Below are 12,807 nucleotides of genomic sequence, written 5' to 3'. Positions count from 1 at the left end.
TAGTACATTTATCCTTTATGATAGACAAAACCTTCCATTATGCCTATCCTTTGTAGACAGACCCACTCATCCTCAAAGATCTTGAGATCCTGAGCAAAGTAAATTAAAAAAAATAAGTCACTGTTTTCAACTGAATGCAAAGGGAAGTATGCATGCACTTAAATGGTGAGACTCTCTCAGCCTGGGGCTGACAGAGTAATTTAAGTGGGCTACAGCCTCTATTTTAGTTCTAAAGCATATGTCCATAACTGAATGTTAATGCTTAACCCAAGAGGTGTAGGAGAAATGGAGACTTACCAAATTTAAGACATTGGACTTAGTTAACTCACTCACTCCAATGGAGCTCTGGAGCGTCATACTTTAACTTCCACTGATTGCATTTCTGAACTTGTTGACAAAACAAAGTTATGTCCTCATCTTTCAAACAGATGTTCATATTTCTGGAGTTATAATGGTTACTAAAAACATAAATGGCAAGCTGTTCGGCACAAGCAAATCTTTACATCGGGAGGGTTATTTATATATATATTTGTAGTCAAACTGGATTGAGTCATAATAAACACAGTAAATATTAATTTTGTAATATTTTGTAGACAAGTTACAGTATCTCAGTAACCACTCCAGCTACACACATACTGTCAGCAGCCTTTTGTTTGTCCATTTGTGAGCTTTCTTATGAGGCAATATAAATAAATAGTATATAAACAACAATTAATATCTCTTTAGCAGCATTAGGCAGAGGTCAAATATCAGTGCAGTTTTGTTGCCCATCATGTATGTTTAGATGAAATTTTTCAATAGTTTGTATGTAGCATGGTTTTGCACTTATTAATGCAAATATTAATATGCTATATTAGATTCCTAGAGGCATTGGTAAGACATAACTACAGACATAGATGAACCTGTCACTAGGCTGTAAAAAACCTACACAGGAAATTTAGTTTAATAAAGCTGAAAAGGGCACAACTGTAACTGTAGAGGGTCAATATGAGGCCATGGACAGAAGACAACAAGCCCAGAAAATGACTGCCCTATAGGGTAAGGAGTAGGCAGAGACAATTTTATGTTACAACATTCTGAGAATTCAGTGACAGTTGAAGTGTATGCATCCCTGTACTCAGACTGTCATGTAACCACCCCATTCCAGAGGGAAGCATTGGCTGCATTCCTGTAAACAGCAGAAATTACATTATTATTTCAAACACAGGAAGAGGCATTGCTCACTCAACTCAGTTAGAATGAGGAGTAGTTGGCCCGCTAGAAATCCATAAAAGGTAAAAACCCAGAGCCCAGTTAGATAAATACAGAAATCTAATGAGCTTTAGTTGATCTCCTAGCCTCTACTATAAATGCTCTGTATCATTCCTTCCAAGTGGGCAGTACAGCTAAATACCTTTCCATTACCTTTTATACAACAGTTACCTCCAAACCAGAAACATTCCTTCAAAGGTTAGCAACTGCAGGTCCATCTTTCTGACCAATCCTGCCCAAAAAATTTGCACAAAATGCTAATTGAATTGCACTAATTTTTCCCACCCTTACTCTGTCTAGCCAAGCTGTTATTGTACTTGGCAGGGGGGAGTACAGACCACCTCATTACACTTCTAGTCTATATGCAAGAGTTTGAAAAGCAGTCTGTAACACGCTTTTAATATTGCAGTAGACTTTGAAAAGGCTTTTGAGTCTATCAAGTGGCAATTCCTCTGGAAAGTTAAGGAGTGCATGGCTTTTCCTAAGGATTTCATAGGTTCATAGGTTCATAGGAGACTATTAGGCTATTGGCCCTAGGGCTTTTATAAGCCTAGCCATGTTACACCCTTGTTCCCTTATTGACCAATAAGTATTGTCTACATTTGCAGCACGAGTCTATGATCAGCACTGACTGCTCTTATCCAAGAGGGACATAGGTGACATTCGAGGGGTAAATTTACAGTCTTTTATCCAGTTGTCTAAGTTGCTTAAAGAGGGTCATTGAGGAGCTCTGTCTTACATGAAATGGGAGTTTTTTCCAGAGGAGTGGCAATCTCTGGGAGACATATCTGTCTCTCCAGCATGTCTTGTTAATGTCACAGGCTAGGTTAAGATCCCTAGAGTGAGTGAATCTTGTCCCCTTTGACTTGTGGATGTGCAGCATTTCCATTAGAGCAGGGTCCGAGACTGCTCTGTAGGCCAGGCACAAGTCACCTCTCAGCAGCCCAAGAGATACAGAGTACAGTGAGAGCACATTCAGTCTATCCATGTTGGTCATGTGTTGAAGGTCCTGAATTTTTTTGGTGAGAAACCTCTGAGGTCTCTCCAGCTGCCGCAGATGTCTGGTGATGCACATACAGAAAGGACCATTGTACTCTATTAGTGGTCTGATGTGGGATGAGTACAATGGGAGTTAGAACATCTTTAGCTCTGGATGCAATGCCTTTTCTTATGAGATGTGCAATATAGATGGCCTTCCTTACCATCATGGACACATGGTGATCAAAGTTAAGGTTGATGTCAACCTGTGTTCCCAAATCTCTCACCACAGGGTTTGAGCTAAGGCGGGTACTGTTAATATTATAATTTACAGGGCATTCTCCTTTGCTGAAAGGGATGATGACACATTTTTTTGTGATTAGTTTAAGTCTGTGACTTTGGCACTAATTATTTGTCTGTGTAAGCCCTTTTTATACAGTATTTCTCCATAAATAAGACCTAACCAAAGAATAAGGCCTAGCATGGTTTTCCAGGGTGGTCATGATATAAGCCCTGCCCCAATTAAGATCGTCTATAACACACGACGGACATGTTGAATTATAAAATAATATTATTGACACCTGTTGACTGAGGCTATCATACTCTGCTCACCATTTTTGGACCATTCAGACACAACTTCTTCTCTTTGCAGAAAGTTGTAAGATTCTTTCCCTGGGAGTCCTCCACGATTCTTACTGTAACACTAATCCTCACTCATACTTGACGGTTGAGATCCTTGGCCCATAAACACTGGCAAGTGTACTTTGATTGGTCAAAGTACAGACAACACACGTAAAATGTGTGCACTTGATAATGAACGGCTGTGGTGTCTTCTTAACAGTCGCCATTTTGTGTTGCCACTCCTGTCTCGTAAGTCTTCAATTACCCCCCCCCCCAGACAAGATGAGTGTAAAAAGAAAGAGCTATTCTGTTGAGTACAGGAAAGAAATCATGGAGGACTCCCAGGGAAAGAATCTGATGGCTTTCTGCAAAGACAAGAAGTTGGAAATCCAAATGGTCCAAAAATGGCGTGCAGCATAAGGTAACCTCAGTCAACAGGCCAACGAGAGAAATGCCAAGAAGTGCAAGTGTGGATCAGGTCGACAACCATTATTTCCTGAGCTGGAAGACATTATCTGTGAATGGATTGCTAACAGGAGAGCAAAGGCTTTGGTTGTGCGCAGGGCTGATATTCAAGCATTTGCCCTTGCAATGGCACCACAGTTAGAAATATCCCCAGAAGAATTCAAAGCATCACAACATTGGTTGGATGGCTTCCTTCAGCAATATGAATGGTCTCTAAGAAGATCAACAACACTGTTCAGGCTGGAAGATACTGAAGTTATTAAATGCGCACTTGCATTCAAGTCCTTTGTTGACGGCATCGACTTTTCTAAATACCAACTCTCCAACATGATTGCTATGGATGAAACTGCAGTGTTTATGGGCCAAGGATCTCAAGCAACAATTGATCATTGGGGTGCCTCATCAGTCTATATTCTCTCCACTGGTTACACCCCTCTAATCATTAGTAAGGGCAAGAAAGATAAGACTGAACGTGTTTCAGGCATTTACATTCTTGAAACCAAAAAAGTCTGGTGCACACAAGCAGTTGTAAGGAAGTGGGTCGATGTAATACTGCCACTTGTTTTGCAAGGTGGCGAAAGAGGTCTGCTAGTCTGGGATTCAGCCAGCACTCACTGTGCCAAAGGCATGAAGAAATTCCTTGCACGGAGAAGAATAAATCAAATAATGATTCCCACAGGAATATGCTTTTCTCATGTTTGCAAAACAGTTTACAAATATCCATTAACAGACAGGAACAGCAGCAGAACAGCTTGTACAGATGTTTCCTTTCAGATTTCTGTTAATGGCATCCTCACATCAGCAAAAGTGCTTACAAGTAAATCACAAAAGGACAACAGAAAAGTCTACCAAGAGGAAAAAACAAAATCTATGTGCATGACTAGAACTGTATATAACTGTATTAATTCAGATATGTTAGAGGTATTTTGGTAGAAACACACTTGTTTTGAGGTATGGTATGGAGAAAGCAAAGTCATCTATACTGTTTGTGAAGAAAAACTTTGTAAATATATGCTACAAACTAACAGAAGAGTATGTGTGGTTTGTTTATAAAAAGCTATTTATTGGTTACTGCTCAAAGTCAGATGCTGCATCAGTGTATATTCTGCAAGTTTCTGTGGTTAACAGACTGTGATAATTAGACTTTGATTTCAGCAGTAAACAGCCAGCAAGACTTTGTGTCTTAAGAGGACTTTAAGTCCAGTCCAGCAAATTCTTCACAGCATAGAAGCAGCTACATACATAAAATAACATTTTTCAATGGTGACCCTAACAAATGTTCCTAGCCTGTATCCAAAAACAGGGGGAGTGGGTAATGCCTTGTATAAGGTCACTCCTGTAAAAGCACAGTAACTAACATTTATGTGAAGTACTTCAGTTTTCTAAAGTTCACAGCAATACAGTTTCTCAGACATCTGAATCCGGAGTGATACTGCAGTGCAGGAAGATGGGCAGTGCCATAAATTCTCCAAAAAAGGTACAATACAAAGTTGTAGGACTGAAACTGCCAGATTTGCTGTAGCAACTTCACAAGTGACTACAGAGACTTTTCAACCATCTACAGTAAAGCAGCCTGGCCATCTGCCTCTCTGTTGACTGGTAAGAATTTTTTTCTGTGTTACATACAGTACGAATAACATAGAGGTAATAATAATAACAGAATGAAATGTTGTATATACAGCATATTAGCAAGTGTAAAACCTTACTAGAGCAAGTTAATAGTAAGGCATTATGCAAACGGATTACAGTATTTGACTGGTATCTGAAACAAAATCATGTGTGGTATAAAAAATGTTTATTGTGTGTAGAATGTTATAAAAATACAGTGCGTGCCATTATTCAAAGGTTAGACTGTACATACAAAAACTGTAATCGTAAAGAACCAGAAAAAGTTAATATGTTGACATTATATTCAAATGTTAGACAGTTATGTTCTGTCATCAGATGTAAAAGGTTTATTTCAGAGTTGCAACAGCAGTCAAATCAGTTACTGACAGAATCTCTAGGACATTTTGTTACAAAAGAATGTAATAAACTTCTAAACGACAGACACAATGAGTTCAGGAAGCTTAGACAAGTTATACATACATCTTTTCAAAAGTACATAGGAATTTTAGATTCAGCAGAACAGATTACTGAAAAATATCAGAAAGACCATGTAACATTACAGGAAACTCTTCAACAGCAGTTACAGGATAAAGAAAATAAATTAGCTGAACTGATAGAGACTGACTTCTTGCATACACAGCTAATCTGTGCAAAAGAGATATATTTTATAATATGTTTGTGTTTTGAAAATAGTTAAAAAATACATGGTAGGATGGTAGGATCTGATGTCTGGACAAATCATTCTCAAATGTTTAAAACTTCCATTCAGTTAAAGTAATACATTTATCAGTACTACAGTAAAGTAAAACAAATGGCTGCCATTCTCATAGCATAGTCAAAAGGTTAAAAAAAACTGTTCTAGTGTATAAAATTAAATAAAAATAGTTACACGAAACAGTTCTAGTGCATAAAATTAAATAAAAATAGTTAAGAGTAAAGATTTAAAGTCACAAGACTGACATGCTTGAATAAAGATTTAAAATCACAAGACTGACAAGCATGTATTTTCTTTTCATCTAAAATACATCTGTTACAATGCATAAGAATAACAGGCAGACAACAGCAAATATAAATAATGTAAATATAAACATATGTTAGTTAAGCTAATATCTATTTTGTTTTTTACAGTTTTTTATAATTGTATAGTAACATCACACCAAACAGTTAAAGTTCTGATTTTTAAAAAGAAATAAAATCACAGATGGCATTAGTCAAACAGTTTTTGTAAAATTAATGGCAGGGCAGTTAAATAAATATAAAAATACTGAAATCCATGTAAGCTAACTGTAAAATAATGTCTATTTATGTAGTATAAATGTATAGTTATGCAAATCACAAATAGTTATTATATTTCTACTAATATCAAACTCTAAGTGTATTAAAAAATGATTTAAAGAAAAATGCTAAAAAAATTAACCATGGTCTACAGAATCTAAAACGTGAGCTCTGACCTTCCTAGACTGAATGAATAGTTACAGGAAATGTTGAGCAGATAAGGTAAAAAAAAAAAAACAAGACTAATTGCCAGACAAGTGGCTTGAGTTTTTCTAAAACATTATTGTTATTAAAACATAATTGTTAAAATGTTCACATGCAACACTATTTGGTAATTGTAATAAAACATCACAGTTGTGAATACATGTCACTAATAATCAGTTTGCAAGTAAATGTTAAAAGTAAAAAACTTAGTTACATCAAGTATAGCCAGCAAATGGGCCATAATATACATACAGTTCAAATCAATTATGCAGAAAGGTATAAATAACTAGTAGTAGTAAACAGCAAAAGCTTTATAAAAAATAATCAAATCAGACAAAGGTCAATAGTTTGTTAAATTAATAAAGCAGATAAACAATAGTGCAATACTACAGGGGGAGGGGTACTTTCTCAGTTTTACACTAATTGTATAAGCAGTACTGCACAAGGGTCTGAAATAGAGCTACAGGAAGAAATAATGTTTCAATCCTTCTTGACAATACTCTTTTAGGGGGGAAGGAAAAAACAGGTATTGGTGCATAAGAAACACTGGTAAATAGATTAAATCTGAAAGTCCAAGATATGTTATGCTAGTTATTATTGTATTGTTTAGTATTAAATTGTATTTGCAACATGTTAAACTGCAAAGCTATACAAGAGATGGGTTTAAAATTGCTTTATTAAAGCAATACAAGAGAGAATAAGGATATGCAAAAAGCATGAATGTTTCTAATTGCTGGGTATGTAGTTGACTTTGGTGACAATTCCACTAGATACTTCTAAAGAGACATACGAATTTTCCAAGGTTTTGCTTGATGTTAATTTTACTAAATTTGTAAGATTGGACTAAGTGTACTTTACAGTATTTGTATGTACAAATACAAAAGAATTCAGTACAAATGAAATTAATGTCTAGTAAGGAATATGTATGAAAAACCATGTTTAAAAAAAAAAAAAAATATATATATATATATATATATATATATATATATATATATATATATAGGTCCAGGGTACATACTAGATTGAAATGCATGAATAGCAAACAGTCTGTGTAAATACATACTGTACAGTATACATTATAATAAGTTCAAAAGTAATTTGTCAAGTTGTAATATTATCACTGGTTTCAAGTTGCAGTTTTATCATTGGTTTTTGGACCATCATTTTATCTGTACTAGTATTGATTACCCCAGCTAGAGAAAAATTATATTAAAATATTGTATTCATACAGCTAATGGACTAGTATGTAAACAGCATTTTTCAGAGTATATTTCACTGTCAACTAAAGTATATGGGCAGTTTAGAAATGTGATGGTTAAAATTACATTGAAACTTTATATTTTAAACATCTGTACAAGCTGTTCTGCTACTGTTCCTGTCTGTTAATGGATATTTGTAAACTGTTCTGCAAACATGAGAAAAGCATGTAATACTTGCTTTCCAAAATTACTTTGCTAGGCTTTTTTTCTGATGATTCTATAAAAAGCCATGTTCATTTATCTATGAGGAATTGTGTCAAGCTTTTCTTAATACTGTGACAAACATGTATCCTGAAGAAAACACATACTATAAAAACATGTCCATTGTCAAAAGTCTGAAAGGAAACAAACTGCTCAGGAAATATATTGTGTTCATTAATAGATCTTCTTTGTTTTTGACTTATTTCAGCCAGAGCTATGTCATACAATATGAATGTCATTTTTTAATTGCTAAGCTATATTCCTACATTAAAGCAAACTTTTTATTTTATTCTTTATCTTTCATATATCTGTAGCAGAATTAATTTCAACCTTATATTCACAATTCATAAACTCTTAACAAAATAGAATGGCATACTAAGCTGTGTATTCTCCTTTACACAGTTACTTAAAAGTTAAGGGGACCCCCAACTGTTACTAAAGCACAGTATGTTTTGTACATAGGGGATACTGTATCCCAGAAGATAGTTACCTGAAAAGGTGTGCAACCTTAATACATTGAACAGGATGTTAATCTGTAAAAGGTTCTTGGGTGAGTACGTTTTGGTTCCTTCCTGCAGTTCTCCCTGTTTAAATGCTCGTTATTAAGCTGATCCCCTCAGTGTTAGGATTTCAAATACTACATGTCTCTGTGCATTTCTTTGCTGCTAATGCTTCTTGTGAGTGTCATGGTAACAAACAAGTTAAACTCAGGGTTCTGCAAGTGTCCTCAGTAATAAGATCATACACTGCAATGAAATGGAAGATGCCTGAGAATGTACACATTGCTCAACTGTCTCAATGGATTTCAAGAGGCACAAGGATTATAAGACGGCAGCACTTTAACTGGACCAATATTTGCCAACTTGCATGCAGAAAAAGCCATCTCACCAAATATTTTCATCTGTTCCTTTAACAGTCATAGTCCAAACTTATAGAGTCTGTGAGTTTTTGTCAGTTTTTGGACAAATTATTGTCTGTACCAGTTCCTTGTCTGGTATCAAGTGTGTATCTTACTGAATCTTAATGTAACATACCCATTCCTATTTTTATGCCACAATGTTTGTCATTAACTTAGCATGGCATCATTGTCTAATACTTACTGTTATACTATTGTTTTGCTGTTACATTAAATTCCTCCCTGAAGTAACTGCACACACTGCTGTGTACCTGGTAGATGCAAGGTATGTAGTAGGTATGCAAATTAAGTGATGCAGGACATATGCTAAGAAGAAGCAAATAGAAAATCTATAGTCGCTATCAAAAGGAGGGGACAATGGTGAAACATCTGCCAGTGACATAGTATGCATAGTCCATGGCCATGGCACTTGTGCACTGGATGTGTGAGTTTACATCATGTACCTGTTGTATGACTTATGAATCGTATTAGTGTCAGACAACATTGATGGCACACTGCAAATCCCTTTTAAGAGACTGCATACAAGATTTATGAATACAGTAGCCCATTAACAGCTTGCTAGTGTCACAAATGAATTATGTAATGTTATTACAGCTTAGAATTATCACTGCTTCTAAAAGAGATACTTTACCAAAGAAGAATGAATGAAATGGAATTACGTTTTTTTTTTTTTACTTTAGTTCAAAAAAGACACAGAAATCATTGCTAGAGATTTAGGCAAACTTTACCGAAGAAAAAGTAAAAAAAAAAGACATGCAATTAGTCTGCAATGTACTGATGTTATTTATTTATTTCTTCTTAAAGTACTCTTTACTGTTTATGAGAAAATGTATTGCCAGTTTTCAGATGCTGTATATTTTTCAAGTAAGCTATAACAAGATGTAATATACTGCATGTAGGATTTGGTATACCTGTTAAAGTGAAAGTGGGAAATGCCTTGTTTTCTGTAACAGACCAAACACAAGGGAACACTTGCAATATTCTGTCTGTTCACATTAAAACAACATTGCAGTATTTGATACCAACCTTCGCAATGAGTGCCATTACCCTGAAACCCAGGCTGACAGCCACATTTATAACTTCCAATAGTGTTTTCACAAACTCTTTCATCATTACAAACGCCAGGGATCTCTTCACACTCATTAATATCTTGGAAAAGAAATAAAACGAAAAGTAAATGTCGCATGAATTCACAGCTGAAGACTGAGCCTTCATTTTGCAATCTAGACAGTAAACAATGCAAATAAACTCAAATATAACTTGCACAAGAAATACAACATATTTATGATAGTAGGTTCTGTGCAGAGTAATATAGTGTATTTTGAAAGGCAGCTGAAAGTGCAGTCATGTTAGGAACATATCAATGTTGACTGTTTGCAATCCCAGTTCTTATGACATCCTGCCCATAGGTAGCTTGTGGCTAACTTGACTTCAAGAACTCTGTCCTCCTCCAGTGACTTTAGCCTCTCCCTCCAACTACAGCATAAATACATTTGTGGTAAAAGAGGGGCATCAGCCAATGCCATCTTCAGATTTTTTGTGACCTGGAAAAACCGGGAACAGTGCCCCAGTACCAGAGCATTAATGAACCAGGTGGCAAAACCCACTATGCCTCACCAGTCAACCCTAGTGGACCTTAATCTCTATTTCTCTGGGAAAAGCTGGAGATTTAAGATATGAGGTGAGTGGAAATGTAATGAATAAGTAGGGACCCACTCCCAATCCCATAGTATCACAGGAAGAAAGATGGGATGAAAGGACAGAATATAGACTGCAACAGTGAATGTACTTGGTTAAACATTTATACTAAGTTCCTAACCAACTTCCTTGTAATTTCTACTGTTCCAGTCCTGAGTCTTGGGATGATTCCTAGAACATGGATAATACAGCATGGTTAGAACTGTGTGGGTGTTCAACAAGAACATACAGAGGAACAACTGCCCTTGCCCAAGATGCCATCCCTAATTTGTAGTGTTTACAAAATATTTTGGGAGTGCCATGATGGCTGCCATAGATAGCCTTGGTGGAAGGTACTTTCACCTGGACAGGGACTTCCAATAAGCTAAATAACGAAAACAAATATAGTATGCAAGTCATTTTAACAGTGGCTGCATACTTTCTAGTTTTCCTTTTATTTACTTATTTTGAATTTGTTAACTGGGGTAGAGCATTGGACCCATTTCAGTCTCTGACAAGGGAAAACACAATAGTTACATGACATTACATGCAGGAAATAAAGGCAGTAGATAAATGACATTATATACAGAGTCAGTGAAAAATATATAGATGTATTATATGCAGAGTGGAAACTAGAGTTGTCATGCTGAAAGAATCACAATAAAAAATATAGAGAACAAGGAATGTAGACAAAAGTGAATGAAGAAGTTAAGTTATATAGCAGTTGCATTTTCCTAGAGTCTTCAAATGTGGCTTTATTTTTGAATGGAAATGGGGTAAGAGGAATGCTGTTTAAGAAAAAAAGGGAGAAATTCCTAAAGTTTGGGACTAAGGACAGAGAAATTATAGACTGTGCAGCAAAGCCTAGTTTAGGGGGTTGGAGAAGATGACATGAGTGGTTAAGGTGTCTAAGGTTGTAAGTTGGTGCATCTGTAAATAGTCTGGAAGCTAGTACAGAAAAGGTGTCATCCTTGATAAGTTTAAACATTTGAGGGGCAAGTAGTAAATCACATTGTTTCACAGGTAGCCAGTTAGCTTTTTCAGTGGTTTTACAGTGGTGTTCATTTCTTAGGGATAGAATGATGAATGTGCCAATGGCATTTGAAATGGACTGACTGATGGATACATACCTTTTATAAGTTGCAGCATTTAGTGGGAGACAGTATTCCAGCTGAGCAGTTAGATGACATTTCTACAGGGATTGAATAGAAAAAGGGAGATCTTATTAGCCCAGAATAGGAGCGGGTGATGTTTTTGCGTGTGCAGTATAAGTGGAGTTGGAAATTTAGGAAGGGGTCAAACCAAATCCCTAGGTATTTGAATGAAGTGTCATTTTCAATAGTACTATTAAGATGATCAAAGATTTTTAGAGGCACGGATATAAAAGTGAGCTTTTGCCTAGTGCTAAACAGAATTGTTTTTGTTTTAGGGGAGTTAAGTAGCAATTGTTTATCACTGACACATTATTTACCTTTAGCAAAAGACACAATACTTGATCTGATGTTCTTAAATTCTTGGTTCTGTATAAATTCACTCTTAATAATCTATACATAACCAGAGCTTAATTAATTCCCTACACTGGAGCTCTAAAACAATAAGTGAGAAGATCACTGAAAAAACAATCAGTAAAAACAAAATGAAAACTCCAGCAAAGCTGCATATCCGCAGCTAGTGGGGTTTCACTTTATTGGCCTGAAATTGTCCATTAAAATGATGAAACAAGTCATGGGCATTCAGAATCGTCAATTAGCTGAAACACCTGATGTTCATAAGGGTCATTTGCATATATCCCATGGGCCTCTGATACAAGAGGTTTGGGAGGTCACCCAGTGGAAGTTCTAGCTTTGTTGGAGTTTCCATTTTGTTTTTACTATACTGGAGCTCTGGAAATGTGTACTCTTCATTTTCAGTAGTTGCATTTTGGGCCTTTTGACAAACTCAAGTCGTATCCTCACAGTTCAAACAAATGTTCCAAATGTTCGTACCTCTGGAACTCTGTGTATTAGTAAAGAAGTATAAATAGAAAACTATCGAGTACAAACTGATCTGTACAGTGCTCATATTCATTAGGATCTGGGCCTTAAAGTGGATTCTATACTTTACAATAAAACATTAAATATTAATTTTGTAACATTTTCTAAATAAAATATCTCAGTCATCACTTGAGCTTCATCTGGCTATGAACTCTCATATGAGGCTAAGCAGTTCTGTCTGTATTGCTTGGTTTATTAAAATAGTTATAGAAATGTGAAAATTATGACAATGTAAAGAAAAAGAACATGATCAACATTTAATATTTCTTTAACTATATTAGACAGAAGTCGTGTCAATGCAGTCTCCCGTCATGTAGGC

General features: G+C 35.8%; 1 protein-coding gene across 2 annotated transcripts in view; it reads right to left on the bottom strand.

Moving 5' to 3' along the window:
- LOC122798485 (fibrillin-2-like) overlaps nt 1–12,807 on the bottom strand; it is a 1,115,712-nt gene that overhangs the window by 692,767 nt on the left and 410,138 nt on the right. For both annotated transcript variants that reach the window (XM_044067451.1, XM_044067452.1), the window contains exon 8: nt 9,805–9,927. In XM_044067451.1, coding sequence (XP_043923386.1) covers nt 9,805–9,927 — 123 coding nt within the window. The remainder of the gene's footprint in view (nt 1–9,804; nt 9,928–12,807) is intronic.

This window comes from Protopterus annectens, chromosome 3.part1 (genome assembly GCF_019279795.1).
Source record: "Protopterus annectens isolate FY-2018-M chromosome 3.part1, PAN1.0, whole genome shotgun sequence".
NCBI classification, from domain to species: Eukaryota; Metazoa; Chordata; order Ceratodontiformes; family Protopteridae; genus Protopterus; species Protopterus annectens.
This window is presented reverse-complemented; position numbering and strand designations above follow the sequence as displayed.